The following is a 23577-nucleotide window of genomic DNA, read 5'->3' as shown; positions in this document are numbered from 1 at the left end:
GGCGATATTGCACGCCGGCCGCGTTTAAGTACCAATTATAAAAGCATAACAATCTACGATTAAGAAAGCTACGCGTATTACGCTTTTCAATGGGCCGTAAAATAATGCACGGTATCGCGAACGTTACGACTTTCATATTGCGGCAGACACGCGTGCTTCTCCTCCGCAACCGCGGAATATTATTGACACTGATACTATCGAATGAACATCCAAGTCTTAGACACGTGGCATTGCGACGCTGTCGCTCAGCGATTGTCGCGTTACCGCAGAATAGCGAGCATTTTCATTATTAGGTCGCTTGACATCTTGACGTCAAAATCCGTTACGGAGTACCAAGAGAAGACGGCAAATGTTCGATTTGCTCCTCTGATTTTCATATTACTGATATTACGAGTTATCGACAATAAACAACAATCTCACGAAGAGAGAAAATCATTTGCCAAGTTATTCTACTCTACAAAGCACCATCTTGGCGCGAGATCAAAGGATTAACGGAAAAAGATCTCGTCGCATGTTAAAATGAGTCCGAGGTACAATCGTGCCTCGTGTCGCGAGCGATGCGAATGAAACGGAAAACGTCCGGAGACGGTACAAAGCGCGAAGCGCCGTGTGCGGCGGCATTCCCGAGGAAAACATCGCCGGAGCGAATCCCGGAATCCGTTACGGGTACCGTCGCCACGCGAAATAAGACGAAATCCGTCGGCTGATGAGAAGAGGTTTCTACCTCTATCGTTGCTCCCCTATCTCGTGCAGTTACGTCCTCCTCCCGTCCCTCCACGTTTTCGCGCACTCCCGTCGCCGCGGTATCCCCCATGGCTCCACTCCCTGTTTCACGGCGTCCCGCGTATTGATTCTATAAACTCGTTCGCGAGAGAGCGATGAGAAACACTCCACTCCCTCCTTCTCCGGTATCCGCCTCTTCCCTTCCTTCATCGCCGATTCGTTTGACGGGGACGATCTCGCTTAGCCCATCCGCACGATAAGGGAGAGAGATTCGCAAATGCGCCGTATACGGAATACATTTCTGTGTGTGCGGGGATTTTATTTACTATAGAATAGAAAAAGAAAGAAAAAGATGATCTTTTACTCCGGAAAGAGCATCTCGATATTTTAATATATTAATTAAATGTACCGGCACGAGCAAAAGAGATGTATAATTAAAAGGGATGTATTGCGCAAAACAGAGATGTGTGTTAATCATACATTTGCTATTTTCACATTTCAATTAAATAATATTTTCTGACATAACTACATAATGGATATATATGTTACTATATCACCGTTACGACGAATCGGGATTATTAGGATCGACAGTCTCTCAGTTTTTTGCGCCGCGCTCCCGCGACGTTCAGATCTAATGATAGATCTGCGGAGTATCGGGTTAGCGCGATCTGCCAAGCGTGTTTAATTAAATACATTAGCCACGTGATATTATTATCACGTGAAACCGACTGTGAAATGACACGACAAATTTTATGGAGTACTAAATCCATGACATCCTCGTTAATCGTCTTAGATTATGGACACACATTGCCGCGATACCGCCGTAATTTAACTTAATTTGTAAAATAAGTATCGAGTCGACATTCGATACGGCACAAGAATTCGATACAAAATTGCAGGACGTATCGTGGTGATTTACGTGCGCGCCACCGTACAGAAAAAGGCTCTCTCTCTCTCTCTCTCTCTCTCTCTCTCTCTCTCTCTCTCTCTCTCTCTCTCTCTCTCTCTCTCTCTCTCTCTCTCTCTCTCTCTCTCTCTCTCTCTCTCTCTCTCTCTCTCTCTCTCTCTCTCTCTCTCTCTCTCTCTCTCTCTCTCTCTCTCTCTCTCTCTGTGTGTGTGTGTGTGTGTGTGTGTGTGTGTGTGTGTGTGTGTGTGTGTGTGTGTGTGTGTGTGTGTGTGTGTGTGTCGTATCGGTGTTTATCTGAAAGCAGAACGTGCACTGATTACGCGGCAACATCAAAAAGCCGATGGGTTTTTCAGTCGTACAAATATCGCGATCCGTGAAAATGAAAATGCGCTGTAGAGAGATAGCCGCGCACTACTATCTGATTATACGAGGTAATGACATATTTGCGGCACACGTCAATGGCAAGCCGTCCCGCGTCATTACGGAAATTGCCGTTACAGATTGATTGTGCCGCGCATAATACCGTTATTAAAAGCCGATTTTAACGATAATTGCTCTTCCATGTGAAAGTAACGTTCCCCTGACAGATTCATTTTTTTCTCCTTTTATCAAATTATGACGATTCCATCTGCAGCTTGTAATAATGCGATAAGTTAGTCCGACCGACTTGTACACACCGATGAAAGATCGCCACTTACATGCAATTTAGTTAAATCGCGTCAGCAAATTTACGTCGCTAATTGCATATAAAGAATGAGACACGTTTCGTGGATGGTAAATGTATTCGCTGAATTTCACTCGGAGATAAGCCTCGTCTACAAATTACACGCGATGAATCGCAGCGGGTATAAATCCTCGCGCCATCGAATCGCAGCGTGAAACGGAGCAATTTCCGTCTACATTATTAACTATTGTAACGACTTCTTTTTCCTGGATTTTCTTCTCCATACTCTATTTTGATCTCGGACCGTTGTGAGGAATACATTAATCGACAACGCCGTCTAAAAGCAACCAATTAATATATCGCCCGATAAATTCAAATTTAATTGGCTAACTATACTTTTTTTTCTCTTTGAACCCGGGATGATCTCAAATATGCCTAACGTGTAGGTTAATGAACGCATCCTCGAACGCATCCAGTTTTTTTAGTTGCAAGATTTAAATAACAAGAAAAAAATAAGTCAGATTATATTGCTGTAATTTATCTTGTTGTAAATTCGTTCTATGTATATATAAAATACGATTTTCCTTCGACTCATTAACCCTTAAATACCCCATTAACCCTTAAATAAGAGGTTGGTCTGTGAGACCACGTGTAAAAAAAAATAAAACAAAACGTTATATTTGTCTCATTTTCGATTTCAAGTGCTTCATTTGTTATGTATGTTGATTAATATTTGTTTGTTATGTATGTTGATTAATAAAACATAGATTTCTCCTGTGTTCTTCTTCCAGTTTTTTTTAACCGATGTTCCAGAACCAAATCTCAGTAAAAGTGTCACTATTTTACTTCAGAGTTAATCTTATAGACAAAATTTGGATTTTTCGGATATTATATCAGAAAAAAATTGGAAACAAAATTCTGTCGTGAGGAGATTTAGCTCGAAACTGGTTTACGAAACGTGTTTTTATAAAATTCCTGGCTTTTCTGGGGCTCAGGTATTGGAGCAATGCACAGTCGGCCGACAGAATTCCCCGGTGACATATGCGCACGAATTCGTCACCGGCAGTCCCTTGAAAGCATAATGAGCAACTTCGACTTCCGCGAATTGAAACTTTAAACGAGATTATCGGCCGTTTCTCGAGAAAGGGACGCGTGAATAATTTGACGCAGCCGGTACCCAAGCCTGCGAAGACGCACGGATTCCTAAGCGATCGAGGGGATCCCGCACGAGGATCCCGACGTCCGAGAGAAGATTTCGTCGACGGGATTCCAAACTAATTCGCGGCAACACCACGTGCTAATCCGTCTTAAGTTAATACTGGAGGAGCAATAATCGCCCGGCACGCCTAGTACGACGAATCGATCAATCTGCATCCGGCAACGGCGGCCGCGTTACACAGCGCTAGGTATTTCGTTCAGGTCTGACAAGAAATTTGTGTAATATGTACTTAACGTCGTAGCTAAAATAAGTTGACAAACTCCTGAGAATATAATGAATTTAAAGATAATAATTTTATTAATTTTATAATATTAAACCAATTTCTTATTTCAATTGAGTCAACCACTACGACATGTATTAATATCGCAATAATAGTGAGAGCAAAGATGAATTCATTTTGGATTATTCCACGTTTCGACAAATTTTCGCTTACTCTCATTCTTCCTCTTTGTCTTATTTACCATAATCAATTTAAAAATTAAAAAGTCAATAAGTCCTTAAAATCCTATCCGATCGTGATAACGTCTAATGATTTATTTTCAGTTGACCGTATCAGCCAACATATATATTCATTTATAAAAAATTTCAGTTCAACGTATTTTAAGGTAACTGCTAAGTTAGAAATAACAGAGGACTCACCAGTGGCGAATAGAACGCTGAGCTATCCATGCCGATGCTGGGGTAAGGTCCCTGGTCAGTGGTCGAGGGTGTCGGCGTGGGGTAGGAGGAATAGGAAGTCGCGGTGGGTAGCCTAGGATAAGCGCCCAACGCGAATCTCGCGGCGTTGTCGTACTGGCAGCTGCATACCGTTTGCCCCGTTACAGGATCCGTCATCATGGGTCTGCCATTCTCGCAACAACCGGGCCCAGTGGCGGCACCACCCACAGGGGTGGTGGCCCCGCCGGTGCCCGCGGGCCCGACCCCCGTCGTCGTTGTCGCCGTCGACGAAGGCGACAGGGCACCTGGGCTCAGCGCACCCCCCGACATCGCCGGCGACGTCGCCGTCGTCGGCTGACCGCCACTCACGAGGAGCTGAAAAACAAAAAAGAAAAGGAAAGCGCGTCATTAGCATAGTATAATTGCACGCATACGCGATGCGAGGAGGCTCCATACATTTCCTTGTAAAATTAGAAATTAGTTTTTCTAATTTGCTTCGAGCTGACTTTGATATTTCCGTAGTCGTAGAAGCTTTCCCTTCCACCCAGATTCATTTAATATTCTATTCATTTTCAGTATAGATACATATAAATAACGCGTAAAATAGCCGCTTGTAAGCACATATGCATGACGTGTCGTGATAAGAACATACATATGTACTACATGTGTACATACGACTAGAAATGGAAAAGATTTATTTTTTTCTAGTGCGTCCCGATGCTTTTTTAGCCAGCTTACATCGCGTCGATTTCACAAAATCCAATATTCAAACAAACATCGGTAATGGTACTCTTCTTTTGACAAAGTAGATGACGAGAAAAAACTTTTGCCTAAGCTCCTACGACTTCTTCCTTCTTTTGCGGGAATTCTATAAGAATCAGTTTGACGATAATCATTCTTATCTTTGCCAGAAGATACAAAAATATATTACGCAAAAAAAGATATGTAAGATATAGACTTTATGACGCGTATTCAGTTTTATCGAAGCAATCTCAGCGCATAACGGAGAGCGATTATTCGTCCCATGATTAATAGCTCCGTAAAGCTCGTATAAACAGAAGGACGTCACTCTCACGTGCGTGCTCGCGCGCGGGGGAATCGCGCCGTGGTTGCCTCACGCTAAATTAGCCCATTGTAAATGAGGACGGAATGAATCCCCGGTAATTAATATGGTAAGGGCGCGGAGTTATTTCGAGAGGATGGCAGGCTTCGAGAGCCGCGACGAGTCGGGTTGTATATCTGCGTTGATAAAGCCTTCTCTCCGACTCCCGCATTCCGTTACACTCACGGAAGAGAGAAAGAGCCCGGAAAACGATTCTCTCTCTCTCTCTCTCTTTCTCCCTCTCCCTCATACGTATATTCCTTTCTATTCGTAGACCGTGTCAAAATCCACGAAAACGCCCACGGAGCGTTGTGGCGCGCGCGTGACGAATAGGATCGACGAGAACTTTATTCCCGCAAACGATTCTCCTTCGCGTTTTAGCGTTTCGCCTCTGTCGTGAATTATGAAAAGCCCGCGCGGCGCCGCTTATCAATCTCAACGTCAGCCTGTTTACAAAAATACGGCGACTCGCCGCGGCGAAGTTTCTATACGTGTGCCGCTGAGAGCCTCCGTCGTTTCTCGCACGACAAAGCACGAAGCTGTCTCTCGGTCGTTAAGGCAATTACCGCAAGGACGATTCACTTCGATTTCCTGTTTACTCGAAGATTTGATTATTAATACGCTTTTTCGCTTTTACAATATGGTTGGGCAGTTGTACGGACTTGTCCTCTTTCTCTTTTTTTTTTTCTTTTTTATTTTTTTCTTATATACGAATATACGAAGAATTTTCAAAGACGTGGAAAAATATAACACATATCCAACTACCTTTGCCCCGACTGTTTTTTGCCTCGAATTACGTGGTTTCAATGATTTGCATAATTATCTCGATCTACAATGTACCATCTGCATAACAATCTCCGTGAGAAAATTCGTGGAGTCGCTTCCGCGTAACATCGAGCCATTTCTGGCTCGCGCTGTTTACAATCTCGTGCTTATCGATTTTCCGCGAGCGTGCGTCAATACGCGCGCGTATTTTCACAAGAAATATCACGGGAACTCGCGCGGTTGCAAAAATAGATGGACGAAGGGACGTGGCGCGTCTCGTCTCGTCGCGTCGCGGGATCCGCATCGAAAGAACGAGGTAAACCCAACTTTCGTGAACAAAGAACCCCGCGCACTCTCGTCGTAGTGGTTATAGCGTAACGATGGTTGTGTGGCGTGTGGTGGCGGACCTCGAGGACGACGTGTGCTACGCGCGCGCGTGCGTGCACGTGTGTCCCCGTTCACGCACAACAACACGCGAACACGTGTGTGCGCGTATACGTATGCGCCCGTGGCCTCCCTTCCTCCCGCCCCCGTCACCCTCCCCCCGATCCTCTCGACCCGCCACTCTATCCCGCGCTCTTTTTCTCCTCGTCTCTAACGAAACGTTCCGGGCACCTCCAGCGTGTCTGGAGCCATTCACGCCCTGCTGGGTTTCCCACCGGAACCTTTTAAGAGCCCACTTCCACCCCCCCCCCCCGCCGCAGCCGCCGGCGCGAAAACCCCGTTCGGATCTCGTGGTGCAGGGAAGAGTCGCCGTGATATGGGTCCTATCCCCCTCCGCCATCGCCTCTCGTGCTCCACCTTGTCGCCGATCGTTCTCGCGACGCGCTCGTTGGTGAAGCAACCCCTCGAATAACCGAACATATCGGACTCTGAGCGAATCCTAACTCGAGCGTCGTAAGAATTTTCTCTTCGGGTCAGCGTACGTCTGACGTATCCTGACTTTTTCTTTTTTCTTCGAACACATTTGCTCGGGCGACGAGAGACATTAAATAATTCCGAATTCGTAAAAAATCTTACGAACGCGTGAGTACCGACGTCTAGAAAAATGCTTAGATTTTTTTACTGCTTTGATATTTGTGGTTTACATAATGACGTCTGTGAAAACGCTTGAACAGCAAGAATGTTCAGATTCCTTTGCTACTCAATATTTGTGGTTTAGATAATAGTATCGTGGCTCGCAAGTAGATTTCTACTCCTCATGGAAAAAGATATGAGTGGCGAAAGCTCGGTTATTCGACGTCGTCGTCCGGAAAATGGCGGGTATTATCGGCATGATTTCTTGAACGGTACGTATCACACCGTCCCGCTTAGCCGCGATCTAACATTAATTTCACATGTGGAAAGTTATGTCGCCCTCCCCCCCCCCCCGAAGTTTCCTGGAGTTTATAAATGATAGCTAATAGCGAATAATTATTGATACATTCAATTCTTTTCAAACTTTAACGTCAGATGATTCAACGCGCGAAAGAAATTCTATTATATATATTAAATATATATTTAGAAAGGAGATTTATATTAACAATGTTAACTTTACATTTTTAACTTTACGAAGTATAAAATATCTTCCTTCTCAGTTTGAATATCTCTTAATTTAAATCATTAAATCGGCCATAAAAACGGACGCTGAATTGTTATCGTCGAATGATCGATAATGTTCATTATCGCAAAAGAGAAAAAAATACGTGAAACGAGCGGCATCTTCTGAGAATAATAAGTCAGTGTCGCCTATCATGGTGATTAATCGAGAGATAGTCTACCAATAATCTACCTTGCGAAATTGACAAGATTCGTCACTTTGTCAGGATAGAAAGCATTCTCGCTTCCAACTTTCACCATGTATAACTTAAGTAGTGATCTTTGTAATGACAAAGTGACATACAATCGGTGATTTCAATTATTTTTATTTTAACACTCGTGAGGATATAAAGAAATATTTTTACGATAAAATATTACACGAGAATGCTTTCCTTATTAACTCGAACACGGATTTGTATTACATAATTTTCTGAACATATTTTCTCCGTGGACATTTAATCTCTTTCTATAATCTCGATATATAAAAATCTGTTCGGTGCACTCGTTTACTATATATATATATATATATATATATATATATATATATATACAAAACCGTGTACTTTATGTGTAAATACACATTTACACATCGAGTAAAGAGAGGTGAAAGAATCCGAAGAAGCCGAAATCCTCCAAGATCTTGTACGTGTATTCATTACATTCAGCCTGTATAAATAGGATTACAGCTGTCCGAACGAAACTGTATAATACTTAGGGTAAATCATCAGCCTCGTAGCGAGAAAATAATTGATATATAATATCAATTACGTCTTTGTGTCTAATACATTAACGAATTTATTACGTTACGATAAAGAAAATTCTATTTTCTCCTCCATTTGAAATAAAATTTATTGGCGATTTGCCGTATCTCTGAAACCAATGTTCCGCTGAACAACGTTAACACGAATCATATTTTCTCTTGCGTTTTTTTAAAAGACGAACGTAATTTCCGTAAATTTATTACAAAGGACTTGCAGCCATCAATTACGTGGACAGTTTATGCTGAAAAGATGGCGACAGGGAAGATTGACTCTTCTTTTCTTCAGAGACGACTCTTTCCTTACATCGCAGTTTCTCTCTTCCTCAACCTTCCATCCTCCTTCCTCTCTTTCTCTCTCATGTCGCACTATGTATCTTTTTCTCTTTACCGGAATCACACCATCACGAAAGCAGGCAAGAATCTTGATTCTTTCTTCGTCCTCTCTACCTTGAACCTCATGTACGACAACGGCATTACTGGTCCCTTCCTCTCTCGACAAATTACCCTTCACGGTGACTTTTATAACGTGCGAACAGAAAAGATCTTCAATTAAAATTTAATCATTCCGACTGTTCTTCTCGTCAACAAATCTACAAAGTTGCAAAAAAACAACGTTGTAGAAAAAAAAAAACTTGAAACAAGAGGGACATAATGTAATTAATTACTCCTTTCCTAACTCCGTTCAATAACAATAATTAAATTGTATCAAGTTACTCGTAAAGTAGAGAAGTGTGTGTGTGTGTGTGTGTGTGTGTGTGTGTGTGTGTGTGTCTAGAAAACTATCTATAGCTGTATGCAGCGCGATACTTAATGTAACGGCAACGGATAATGAAAAAGAGTTTTACAAATTTGGATAAATTGTTAGTAAACTCGATGTGCTGTGCGGAGAGCGACTCTCGTCACGAAAGTCGTGGGGATTAAACAAACGCGAACGCGGACGCGGCAGTTTCACGTTAATTACGTCCGTCTCCGAGAGAAACGCGACAGACTGCGGGGGGGAGAAGGGGAAAAAGAGGAGAGTTCCGCGAGCGGTGGCTTTAAAAACGTCACCGCGCGCGGAGGAGGACGCCTGTCGGAGGGCGGGCGAGATCTATTTGAAGCGTTAAAGACTCTGTTAAAGCGGCGGTAACTCGACGTTAAGAAGGCGCGAACGTCGAGTACCGTGGACGAGACTCGGGGTATTTTTACGCGGCTCGTTGAAGCGTTTATCGACGCCGGAGGAAATTCTTACGAGCCGCTCCAGTCCGCTGGAATTAAATCGGTCGAGGGAACGTCAAACGTCGTCGGCGCGTTTCGCAAATTACGACGAACCAGATTCTCTCCTCTCCTTCTCTCTCTCTCTCTCTCTCTCTCTCTCTCTCTCTCTCTTTCCTAATGACTCTAAATAATTATTTAATTATTTAGTATCTACCTGTACCGTATCTACCTCAAACAAAATTATTCTCGATACGATGTAATGTAAGAGCAAGCAATTTTCTCTTTACTTTTGCGTTTCTGCGGCGAGAGGCCGCACTCCTTTCCCGGTTCGATCGACGATTTCCGTCCTGTCGACCCTGCCGAAACTCGCGAAAAAAGGAGAGTGATGAATTCGCGCGCGCGCGAAACGAGGCCGTTCCTATGCGGATGAGACACGTGCACCTTTAAACCGGCAACCGGTTTCCGCGCGACGTGCGTGTAAAGGCGAGACACACATCCGAGACCGTTCGGCAAGTACGTGCGAGAATTTGTGGCGTAATTGCCGATTCCGTCAATCATTGGGCGACGGTGTTTTCATGCCGCTGCCAAATCCCGCGTGATACGAGATAAACAGCGCGTAATAACAAAGTATAACCGGATAACGACGGCATAATAATGCGATTTAACGAAGTGAGCGGGGCCTCTCGAAATTCTCTTTTCAGACATGCGATCGTGAGAAGAGCATAAAATGAAAGGCTAATATCTCGCCGGGCATTATTGTAACCGATGCGGTGCCGGCCAACAAAGTTGTAGTTTTACTCTGTAATTACACGGGCGCGGCAATTTGTATATCATTAAAGGTACGCGCTATTGGGGAATAAAGGTTTCCGCACGAATCAACAGTGTACTCTTAATAAATTATAATTAACTAAATAAATATAAAATAAATAATGATTGAGAAAGAAATTTCTCCGTGCGCCGCAAAGGGGAAGCCGAGAGAGGCCAAATGCGTAACGCAATATACATCCTTTAAACTGTTTCCATTGTTTCCTAATTTCACCCTTTTGCTCCGCGTGGTAACCATCTCATCACACTTACTCATCACCGCGGCGTAACGACTTCTCGATACTCGGATATCGTCTAATTACCGGTTCATGAAGGCGAAAGGAGTGGCGAGAACTAGCGAAGCTCTCGCATTCGTAGTTGAGCCAGCTCGTCGATCTCTCGCGTCACTCCTCTGCCAAGGGTTTGCGTCGATTCCCTCGCGATAACAATGGCCGCGAACAGCGCAAAAAGTGGGCGGCGTAAATGAAAGCAAGGGGAAGAGAGAGCGAGAGAGAGAGAAAGAGAGAAAGAGAGAGAGAGAGAGAGAGGGATGACGGGGGAGGGGGAGAGAATGTACAGGCCACGATCCTGAAAATCGATATCGCGGATACCGAGGTGCTTCCGTGTCGACGCTCGTAATTATATGCCGCGGAGCACGATATACCGCGTTGCACGATTCCCATTATTGCCATCACGGTAGTGTAACTTATTGTTAGTGAACGGGGAGCACGATGCTCGAGCGTAGATAGAGCGATGGCGTTGAATGACGGGACGCGGCTGCGACCGATGCTCGAAGGCTTAACCCTTTTGATACGCGCGATCATTCAAAGAATCGAGACACGCGGACTCTGGTCCCAGCGGGAAAAGAAACACGTGGAGCTGAATAGTGATTTTCACGATTTTTATTTTCATTATCCTTACCGGCCAATTATGATAATTCTATAACGATTTGACATTTATGAAGTGAACGATATTAATATAGAGTCGTTCATGCGATTTTAACATTGCGCGATCTATTATATATGTATATATATATATATATATATATATATGCGATCATGATCTATGAGAGGACATAATATCACTAGCGAATATTAATTAATCAAATCTGTAGAATTAATTCTCGAATTAAAATTACAATTGTAGATTTTACGACTCGTCCTGTTCTATCTACAGGCAGGTCATGTTATAAGTAGAGTATAAACATCAATTATCGCATATGCTTAGAAATCATTGGCATAAAGTAGTTATTATCTCGTGGCGCGGACTTGCAACGCGCGTTCGCAAACCATGACAAATTTCGTAACGCCATTTAGATAATTTAGATAATTATACATAATTACTACTCATATATACATGTTAATCATTCGTTGAAGTTTCCAATGGTTACAATCACTGCAACCGGATCTCTTACTTCATTTGCGTGATGTAGATTGCGATTAAATGGACGGCTCATCGCCGTGACGTTCTGGCCCACATTTAATCTCATATTGAAAAGTTAATACGAGAGTCGGAAGCTCATCCCGATATTTCTAACGTATATACACGCCGCACGTATCGGAGGAGTATTTGGCGCAGAATTAAAAAAGATTAACGAGCTAACGAGCAGCATGTGATTACCCCGTAAAATTATCTTAGGAAATCGAAGCGACAGGTGTTGCTTAAGTTTTACCATTCGGTAACGCAACCCTAACAAAGTCATGACTTTGGTAATCTTACGGGATATCGAAAGTGCATGATGCGCCGCAATAACGCGCGGTGCGAGCCGACATCGAAATACCATGTGGCGAGTGAAGTTTCTCCGCAAATTACTTCACGTCTCAATGAATCAATCAGGAACGCGGTATTTATGAAGTGAAGGCATCGCTGCTCATCAAGCGCGATTATGCAAATTCCCGGCTCGTTACGACGGATAGGATGCCTCGGTGCGATATTTTTTTTCCTCTCCTCCTCCCCCCTCTTCTAGGCATGCTGCACCGCGCACTCGGAATACGTGGGGGTCTCGGTTTGCGTATCAACGACGTTGCAACGTCGTTGCGGAGCAATGCAATTTGCAAACTCTCCGCGTTGCAACGCGCATCTTCCACGGCTGCGGCGCGGGCCGATGCGGGCAGACCTACCCGTATTATTGCCAAGAGTCGGGTCCTGCACCTGCGCGATCCACGCTGCGCTTTCCGCGCGCGCCGCTTTTATCGAGCATTATTTATTTCCCTCCTCCTCCTCCTCCTTCTCTCGGAGAACTTGGAGGATGTAAACCCGCGCGGCGTAGCATTTTTCTAACTATCGAGCGTGTGTCGTCCTGTCGTTTACGAGAAGCAAGATTATAATCCGTAATAGGACCTCCTAGGAGCGCTTTACTCTCGACACCGGTTTATCAGTTGAAAATGTATTCACTCGTGAAAATCCCTCCATTTTTTTTATCGCAATTTTTTTCCTTTATTCTTAAACGTTTCTTTATCGCGTAAAGAGAGGAGATTCAATCTTTCGATTATTTTGAAATAAACGATTCAACAAATGTAATATCGTTATTAATTTTTCTTCGCGACATACAGCTCGCAAATGAAATTTATTTTCGTCTCCTATTTAATTCCACGTAATATTAAATGGCAATCATCAGCAAAACCGTTCGAGCGATTTCTGATAAATTCTTCGGTTAAATTTGGATGTGCATGAAGCAGAGGAAAAACTCGAAATGGAACAAAACACATGGCTGAATATTCATTGCGGGATCGCCCACTAGAATCTTAATTACCGCCTATCTAATTTAACTCGACAACTGACACATAATACATCTTTATAATGCCATATCGTCCAACGTTTTGTTAACATTAACGTTATCCCGCATATTCAACGGTGTATTTTAATATTGTGTCTCCAAGCGATTGCTGCAAACATAGATTTATGCAAGCGTTGTGATACTGTATTATCTTGCCGTATTTTTTTCATTCAACTTTTCGAAACATGCGTTGTTTTCTTGGCTTATTCTTAAACAGTTATTCATAGCGAGAGGCTTGTTAGTTGACAATCTTTTTCCATCGTATCATCGATCACACGAGTACAACAATGAATACGCAATAGGCTATACATATTACGAATTCTCTTACAGCGATATAGTTTCATACAAAAACAATTAACGGCAAAGATAATTACAGATAGTTACGATAGTTATGTACGCTTATGCACGCTTATCTCCAACGATATAATTTGCGTATTAAAATTATTATATTTACTGTACTTATTTTTTATTAAAAAAAAAAAATAGACTAACGGAATAGAAGATATTACTTAATACCGAGAACAAGAAATTAATTTTTACAATCTATGAGGAAACAAGTATTTACTTCTACTTTTTAATTACTTTTTTGTCTGGTAATGCTTTTTTTTATTTCTATCAGTTTATTTCTATCAACGATTGCGTGTAATCGCGGAAATGCAAAACATTTCTTTCTTGTCCAAGATGTGCGTATTAATCTACCGTTGCATATATTAATACACCGATCAGTTTAAAATTACTCATTCAAAATGGAATTTCTATTTTATATCATTCATATGACCTCCAACTTCTTTTTAAGCGTCGCGAAGAAAGAAAGCGCGCGTTAAGTAATGCGCTGATTAAGTAAGCAGTAAGCGACACAGCGATGCAGACGTGTAACTCTTTAATTACTATTCCGTTCAGAAAATCAACAACTGCGCCTCGGTCATTCGCGTAAGAAGAACTCTCGGAGGCCACGTTCTTATTAAATTGGAAATATCGATGTTGAAAGAGAAATTGGATTTATTATATATGAGTAACAGATCTAAGTTAAGCTTTTGCGCAGACTCTTCTTCTCTCATAAAAATATTGGAGATAATTAATCATTTCTGTTGGATAAATAATTAATCAATTTAAGGATCGACTAATATGCGGTCTCTTAAAATAATGTTGTCTACACTTTTTCTACTAATTTTTATTCTTTGTTTTTTTCATGCAAATTTATCGAACTTATTGAACAGCTCGATTAGCTCGATTAATCATAGTCCATATATTTTCCATTTAATGAGGAGCACATAACACTGTAAATAAATAATATACTGGAACCCATATCAGCAGAGTTTAATTTATATCTTTACGATATAATTAACGCTAGATAAAACTTCTCGTCATTTCATTGTTTTGATAATTTCTATCAATGTAATTCTTGGAGTTTTTCCATGCATTGGGATTGATCATCGCAAAGAAATCGAGCATATCAGGCAGAATTAGGCAGAATTTATCGCGAAATATAGGTATTAAAATGCGACCCTTTTTCCTCACGCTTCACGCTCTCGAGCGACGGCCGTCGCTGAGTTTCAGGCTCGTTCAATAAGCTTCACGCTCTAAGTCTGCTACTTACAAAGAAGGCAGGTGCCTCTGGGCAATCTCGCTTTCTTCGAGCGAAGTCGCGCGAATGTTAATTGTGCGCTATTATTGGCAACGACCGGTCGTGGAATTCCGCTTCTTCGAACCCGCCCGGATCGGTTCCCGTTCCAAGATCCCGGCGTGAGGCAAGTTACTTACGTAAAATGCGCGATTACGCGAGTCGTTACGTGTCATAAATGAAGGATATGAAATTGTGTCGCGCGGAAGATCTTACCAAAAAAAAAAAAAAAATGGAAAACTGTATTTTCTAGTTACAGAATAAACTTGAATCTTCAGCAGGTAAACTAGAGCGATATAAATTTCCCTAACCGATGCCTCGATGCGATAATATTTAATTCCTGCACCGGGGTCTTCGATGCTAGTCGAAATGTATTATACCTGTAGTATTTTTAGTGACTTACCTGGGACGCCGATGGATACGAGTATCCGAACTGTGCGTACGCTGACATGACTTAGAGTGTCTACGAGTGTTGAGTCTACGTGCAGCTCTTCCTCTTTTTCTCTCGAATGTACGCGGAATCAAAGAGGATGAAGAGGGCACAAACCAGGCACCTGCACGCACTGCACTCTCTCTCTCTTTCTCTCTCTTCCTCTTCCTCTCCCTCTCTCTCTCTCTCTCTCTTTCTCTCACTGAGTCTCTATGCGTGACAATATCGTAGCGACATATGGGAAAAGAAACGGGGCGACGAATGTTCGCCGACGTGAAGTGCCATCAGGCTATCCCGAAGTCCTGATCGGCCGTGGTCGGCCTCATGACGCACGTTTTCTTCCCTAGCCCCACTGCTCGTCAACGGAGTGTCATCGCGCCGCTTTGTCACACGCACTTCACAATCCAGAGTTCCTTGCTTCCCGAGGGAGAGGTCCACGGAACGAGGACAAGGTCAGCGTAGACGCGCGACACCGAGAACGGCTCCTCTCCTGGCTAAGATACGGAACGGCTCGCGGCTCGCGACGCGGCGCGTCATGAAAACAGTTGACACGGGACGCAGCACCGGAACGTGATAGCAGTATCGGGATGACGGCGCCGAGGAAACGGGACGGACATTCGGACAGAGGCCAGCGAAGCGTCACGACCGGTTATAGGTACGGGGAGTTTACACAGTTAGTTAGTTAGTTAGTTCGTTCGTTCGTTCGGTCCGTCCCCTGCTCTCACAGGGCACTCCAGTCTGCGACTGACTCGGCACCACTCACACCACTTCAACGGGCTTCTCCGCTCAGCTCTGTCACGGCTCCCCCTCTGGCGAGGAAAACCGAAAGCAACGCTATCCCCATCCGAGCGCGGTGGGCGACGACTCGAGCGAAACGAAGCAATCGCGAGAGCCCTCGCTGGCCCAGAGGCGGGACCAACGGTCCGTCCGCTTGCCTGCAATTGGTGCCGAGCGTTTCGCGCGCGGGCGGTGGTGTTTTTTGAACGTGCCCACTGACGTCGCGACGCCTTTCGTCCCCTCTATTCACTACCGAGGGATCACCGGCGAACGAACGATCCAGCAAGCTGCGTCGCGACGCCTTGCTTCGCCACGGGACGTTGCACGGCCACAACTGAACAAGGAGAAACGAGTATGTTTACGCGACTCTACTCTTGTCAACCCGACGGCGAGGGACTTAAATAAATCCGCGTTCCTCTATCCCCCCTCCCTGTCTCCGCACCGCTCATGCGTCGCCCTTGCAAAGGGAGGCGAACTACTTTCGCGCCTATTGTCTGGTCCGAAAGATCGCAAGTACGAGAAGATCGTGTGGTTCTTTGCGAAATGACAATGTGACTAAACTCATTTTAATTTCAAATTGCAGGGAATTGTCTTAAGTTAAGCCATTTTTTTCTTTAGTCTTTAGTCTTTAGTTAGTAGACAAGTTTACTCATATAATGAAATAACTCGTATTTAATGTAATTAATTTTTAATTAAATATATGTTATAATTTTTAAAAAGTTAATTTCGTATTATAAATGATATATTTCATTATAAAAATTTTCCCAATTAAAATTTTTCATATAATAGAATATTATAATATACAAAACACGATTATTGAGAAATTACTGAGAGACCTTCTATAAAATATGTACATTTCTGGCGCCACAACTCGTAAGCCGGACATTTGTTCTGGTTTCTTCTCTATTGTTGTGTCATTGAAAATTTCGCAAAAATTCCAATCATTATTCATAGGATTTACCTCATACTGTGCTATTTAGAATCTATTTCATGGATTATTAGATATCAATGGGTCATTAAATACGGACAAGATATTTATTCGCTAAATTGTAGGAAAGAATTTTTTTTTTGCCTGAATGCGCAAAAATTTTCACCATAAAAAAACAAAATCTAATAAACATTTTGTCTAATGTTTCAACTCTATATAAATTATTGAATTATTAAATGGCACTAAGAAATGTTAATTTACATAAAAATATTTAACTTGATAAGTATTCTTTTACAAATATTTACTATCGATATAAAAATTATTGTTATTTATTTATTTTGAGCATACATGCGCGCGGCACACATATTAGTAACAGAACATGATCAATACTGGAAAAATTTTGAAATATCAATATGTACACGGAAAAATTATTTTGTTAAAGTATATAAAAATTTGGTTAAAATACAGATTTATAAATAATATCGTTAGGCAATCAAGATATTCATATAAGATGCTCGAGTAATAATAATAGATAATAATAAAAACTTTTAATATCTGCAAAGACTTTTAATATTTTGGTAACCTATTTTACTTGGTTTTCCTAGGTCCTACATAATTATTTTCATGGTCCATTAAAATTATTTTTAAATCTGCATTTGATTACATTTTTAAGTAGATTTTTCAGCAAAATTATTCGTTCATATTAAAGCGTGTTTTTAGCAAACAAAGTTGAGGTAAGTTTCGCTCCTTAAAAGTACGAAGTACCTGGAGAAAAAGATTAGTCGATGAGAGCCGTCGGGGACAACGAGAAAATAGTAGTTGCAAGGCAACAAGGTCTACTGCCGCTAATAGGATTAACGACAGGTTGACGAGGTTCTCTGGAGATAAACATCCTTTCGAGAACCTTGTACCTGTATTCCGAGATTCTTTGGGGAGAACGGTCATGAGACCCTTCGGATGATTTATAGTTCTGCGTAAACCTGGTGACCTGCCGATCACGCCCTTGTAACAAATCAATGGTCGATGCCATAATGCGAGAATATTTGAGAAGACCATGTTCGAAAACTGCTATGATTGTCAGACATTGGAAACACAATGCTACTTCCTTCAAAGTCAACATCGTGCCACGTAATATAATTCGCTTAATCCTTCTTGTTCTCTGGAGATTATCGCTGGCACACCAAACAAGAGAGATTTACAAAACACCACATTTTCATCACATATTTAATCACTAAATACAGTTTTTCGAATCTCGTCTCATGTTAACATGTTAACATATATCCATGTAAAGATCAAATTTAGATAAACATTTATGACTGAGCAATGATATCGATGTAACCATGTTGTAATTTAGATACATGATATCGATGTAACAATGTTGTAATTTAGATACATGAAAATTATATGATATAATTAGAATATATGGTTAGAATATATGAAAAATGACCTAATTATAATTTAAATTAATAATTAATGTTCTAAAGCAGTTTTTTTTCTATATCAAAGTTAAAAACTTATATCCGTGTCGTCAAATCTTCATGACGAGATATTTTTTTTATTTTATTTTATCTTCATATAACGAGATATTTTTTCAGGCAACAAAAGTTTTCGAATTTTGTGTAATAATATTGTCTATGACGTCGCCCGTTCCCCGTGACGGACATCGAATAATTAAACGAGAAGAATTACGCGATGGACGCGGTGGTGACAAAATGAAATGTGGCGCGGCAGCTGGCGCGCGATGTGAAAATATCACTCGGATTGTTGAATGTCCATTTGTGTTAAACATAACATTTTCGTTAAACATAACATTTATGATTACTAGAGTAAAACAGTGCTCGCGGTTCGTCAGTTTTTATTGTTATACTCATCCCGTTGTACCGTCAAGCGCGTCTCATGGTAAAAGTAATAACATAATATCACGGTACGAAAAACTATCTGTCGTAAAATTTTACATCGTATTCGATTATTTTATTAGTTTAATCATCACGTTTTGAATGGAAATGCGCTTTTGTCACGGTGCTATTTTTATCGTCTCGATTAATTCTAGACTAGAGGAAAAAGAAAGTCTTAGCGAATTTAACATCGATATGCACACAAAGGGATATCAGATTTTTGTGTTTACAAGTCACCCTCCTAACTGGAGAACGACAGTTGTAAATCTCGGCTGGAATATTCGTGGTCAAGCTGCGCCGGGTCGTTTGCTGTTTACAGCCGTCAAGTTTTTCGAGTCTGATAAGGAATGAAGGTTTCTACCAGAAGAAGGAACTGTCGGGTCCTATCTCGCCGGCCAGTGTGTTCCATTACTTGTTCGCAGGTCGAGTAAAAGTTAAACGGCCGTGTCCGCTCGGTCCGTCTCCGGCGATAAGGATACTTAATAAGGCACCAAAACCTCTATCTTCCTTCCTACTTCCTCACCCTCGTTTCTAAAAGAAACGTCCGACCTTTATCTCAACATCGACCCAGTTAGGCAAGCTATACTTTTTTCTCAAGTCCTTTCTATAGTCTCATTAATTTTTAAGAACAAATTCTGTAAAAGTTTATTATTTTATTATTATTTTATTATTATTTTACGAAGGAGAAAGAAAAAAAATCTATTGTTACGTTTTAACTTTTTCTCTTACAAATTCACGTTTTATTTTTTCGAGCTCCATTCACGGAGCTTATTTCATTATACTATTGTAATACCTTGGTTAGCTTTTATGACTACTTTACGAGATTTTCTCGTCACAAATTCTACCGCTCTCCAAAAGCAAATGATTAGTTCTCTATCGCGGCGGAATCATAAAAGCGGGTCTAATTCGAGTGCCGTAGAATAGCGCGATTCACACCGCGGAATAAAACAAAAGATTGTTACGTAGATCCCCGAGGCGAGCACGCCAAAGGTAGGAAGAAGGAAGCTAATAAGGGGAGGTCCAGACTGCCCCGGCGCCTTCGGGGTACCTCCGAGGGGCACCGCAGTTTTATTGGTCGGAACGTCCTTGTTCCTCCGTCCGTTTTTCTCCTCTATGCTACTTCTACGCCGACTTCGTCTTCCTCTTCGGCACACGGTATGGCCGACCAGTATGTTGCCGTAAAAAAGGCCGGTCCCCTTCCGCAGCCCCCTTGTCCGTCCTTCTCCGTTCCCGCTCTCTCCACATAGAACGACGAACGAACGACCAAAGAAATGTCAACCGTAAACCTCGCGAGGCAACACTAATTAACCCGACCGAAATAAACTGCACCGCTCAACGGCGCTCCTCCATCTCTCTCCCTCTCGCTCGTTCGTCTCGCCCTCCTCTTCTTTTGTTCGCGCGGACAAATTCTACAGCCTTCGATGTAGTCCTAAGAAAAATCCTGAATCTCAGTTTTAAAATTCCTGATCGACCCGTTGTAAAAGACCGCAAACCGTGGTAAATTAAACCAGATGAAGCTTTTAGCTTCCATTACGTTCTAATGTCACGCAACGTAAATGCATAGTCGCTTGATGAAGATATTTAAATGTGATAAATGTGACGTACGACGAAGTAAACAAGACTCGTCTGATTTTTCACGAATGATGGAATAACAACTAATGGACGTGCACTGCATCTCGCGTAACGTGTATCTCGTTCGAATCAATGGAAAACGTCGTGTAGTCGAAAAAAAAGAAGATTTCATCAGTCACCGTTGGATTTTATCGGTGCCGATATATATCGTTACAATGCGTGATCGCTAGGAGAAATAAATCGGGGCTTTTTTCGCATAAGAGTAGGAAACATTGCTTTCAGTGCGGGCGGTACAAAGGGGCAAATCCGGATGGCTCCCTTGTTCGCTTTCGTTCTCGCACTCTCGCCTCGAAACAGTCGAATCCGCGGGGTTTCCCCCATACCGTCCGTTGCCAGGCATTTCCATTTTATCCCGCAAACGAAAGAGGGACACGTCCACCCCATACATAACGCGGAAACATCTACGAAAATGCCTATGCTATTTTTTTTCTAAATATCACCGATAAAATTGCATGTAAGACACATAATATCAACAAAGTTATATATGTAGAACAATCGATTTTTAAACTATTGCTAAAATAATAGATATAATACAACACAGAAAGAACACTTTTGCTGAAATATGTAAAAATTTGGATTACAAATCTGAAAATAATTGTGTCCAGTCACCAAAATGTATGATATAGACCGCCTTAGTGCTAGAATATAAAAAGATTTTTATTATAATATTATAGTATTATAATCTTAAGGATATATTACACTTATTGTCATTTACCATTATACAATATACAAAAAATTATAGATTATTTTAGATCGCATTTAGTAATACAAAAAATAGTACAAAAAATACAAAAAATAATACCAAAAATTTTGCAGCGATTCAGAATCTGGAACAAAAATTATTTAAATATAAAATAGAAATGTATTTTAATGAATAGAAATGCAATTAAGAAATAATGAAAATAAAGTTTGCATTGCAGAGATTAGCTGTTTTGTAAATAAAAATTAAATTTTTATTAAGAATAAACGGAACGACTGATGGTATAAATAAAATTAAATTTTTATTTACAGAACAACCAATCTTTGCATCGCAATAAAATTTTACATAAATAATTTTGAATACTTAAAGTGCTTATATAAAAAAAAAATTGAAATTTCTATCATTATTTTTTAATTATATTTCCATTATAGCACGCTTCTACTTATTTATTTAAATAACTTTTGATCCAGATTCTAAATCGCCGCTAAATTTTTTTTATATTATTTTTAAACACGATTTGAAATAATTTTTAAGTTTTTCATAATATTTTTATTGTAGATATAAAATTTATAAAATTATAGGTATAATACATCCTTAAGCATTTTACATAATAATTTTAATGTCTCAAATCATTTTCAAATTTATATCTGTTTAAATTTGTTTTGTAAATATTTCAACAAAGCAGTTTCTTTCACAAAGTTTTTAATGGCAAAAAATACAATTAGTCCAAGCGTGGCACAAAATTGATGATATAATAACAAGTAATCTTTTTAATATCCTGCGGTTAACATCCGTGAAAATTTCAACAAGTGAGCGATATATAATAGCGTATATTTTATTGTCAAAGAGGGCGCGGAAAAAGCGAGGTTATCGCGACACGGTGCGACACGGAACGGAACGGTCGGCCGAATTCAGTTGGACGCAGAGTACCGTAGAGACATTGTTAGGCTTCGTCGAGCCTAATTGTGGAGCGGTTTCGTTAAAAGCGCAGCTCTTGGCACGGATGTATGCGCGTGTGCATCGTCCTTCCATTCTTGCTTCCCCATGCAATCGCGCTGTTTATTGTCTCTGGCCGCACGTTTTCGAGCGTTGCTACGTGCGCGCTGGCCAACGCGTCGAATAGTCGCGGAGAGCGTCAATAGCGGTGCGATTATGGCGTGTGCAGAAAGAGAAAAAGGGAAAACCGTCGGGAAAGGGCGGCTGGCAATATTGCACGAGAATACTACAAAGCATGCATTTAGTCGCTATCGCGGTATCGCAATTGTGATGCCATTATACGGCTATTATCCATTGTTTATGAATACAGAAATATATCACACGCCGGCTACAAGCATCGCGATTCCTGCATTCTGGATTTCTTGTAACATCAGCAGTTTGATTTTGAGATAGGCTGCCTAGAGTGTTGAACGAGTCGGAAGATTAATCCGACGATAAAATGCTCAAATAAAAGATGCAATATCGTCTAAAGTTTTTAACGTTTTTTTAACGTTCTATTTCTCACGTTATATTATTTCTCACTGAAATACCTTATTACATTTTCCTTATGTGAGGGAAAGTAAAAATAAGATGGCAAAAACTGAAGATAACAGGAGACGCGCTGGTCTTCGCCAGAGCGTAGTCTGCACTCTCTCAATGGCTACATCAGGAAGTATGCAAGTGCTAAGGTTAATATCTTTCCTTATGAACATCGCATGAATTCACGCGAATCTCGTACGGGAGAAAACGCCAAGGGACATGCTTCTCAGGCTAACCTACGCCTATGGTGTATCAACAACTCCGACAACACGCAGTCGGCCTCACGGCGCGTATGTTGCACGATAGTTCTCGCTCCCTCCCCTCGAGCCCTCCCTCGTTGCAGACTGCGCTCTTCCTTCGGCGTCCGCAATCAGGTGCAAAGCACGAGGTATCGCATGAGCAGCTTGCCGCAATGTTACGTGCCCATGGAAAATGAGTAGGTAATTATAATGCATCCATAATGCAGAGGGACAAGGCCGTATCTCCGATTGAACGCACGATTCGCGCGACCTGCTTCTCAGAAGGCGGAGCGCGAAAGCAGCTGGAAAGAAAATTCGCGGTTCCTCTGCGAAGGAAAGAAGGAGAGAGAGAGAGAGAGAGAGAGAGAGAGAGAGAAAGGAAATAGCTCAAATCACATATCTCGCGCTCATTGAAATTCGCGGCCATCTTTCCTCCCTTCGCTTTTCCTTTCCCCAGCATCTCTCCAGCTTGTGCTTGCGCGCTCACGGACGTGCCAAATTTCGCGGTTCCTCCGCGAAGAAAAGAAAGAAAAGGGAAATAGTCTCAAATCACATCGCGCTCGTTGAAATTTATTCGCGGCCGTCTTTTCTCTCTTCGCTTCTCCTTTCCCTGGCGTCTCTCTAGCTTGTGTTATTCAAGGCACGATGCGCCGGTGAACTGTGCGAGGAAACCCGGACGCGTATAGAT

General features: G+C 41.7%; 1 protein-coding gene across 2 annotated transcripts in view; it reads right to left on the bottom strand.

Moving 5' to 3' along the window:
- Nucleotides 1–23577, bottom strand: part of LOC105431962 (homeobox protein caupolican) — a 62880-nt gene that overhangs the window by 25763 nt on the left and 13540 nt on the right. The window contains exons 1-2 of one of the 2 annotated variants that reach the window (XM_089076181.1): nucleotides 15177–15995; nucleotides 4153–4545 (exon numbers count right to left, since the gene is read on the bottom strand). In XM_089076181.1, coding sequence (XP_088932307.1) covers nucleotides 4153–4545; nucleotides 15177–15224 — 441 coding nt within the window. In that variant the 5' untranslated portion in view covers nucleotides 15225–15995. Of the gene's footprint in view, nucleotides 1–4152; nucleotides 4546–15176; nucleotides 15996–23577 lie in introns of those variants that run through there. The other variant, XM_089076180.1, reaches the window with a different exon arrangement.

This window comes from Pogonomyrmex barbatus, unplaced genomic scaffold (genome assembly GCF_055798465.1).
Source record: "Pogonomyrmex barbatus isolate J1 unplaced genomic scaffold, ASM5579846v1 scaffold2, whole genome shotgun sequence".
NCBI classification, from domain to species: Eukaryota; Metazoa; Arthropoda; class Insecta; order Hymenoptera; family Formicidae; genus Pogonomyrmex; species Pogonomyrmex barbatus.
The sequence above is the reverse complement of the archived record's forward strand: the minus strand, read 5'-3'. Positions and strand labels throughout refer to the sequence as shown.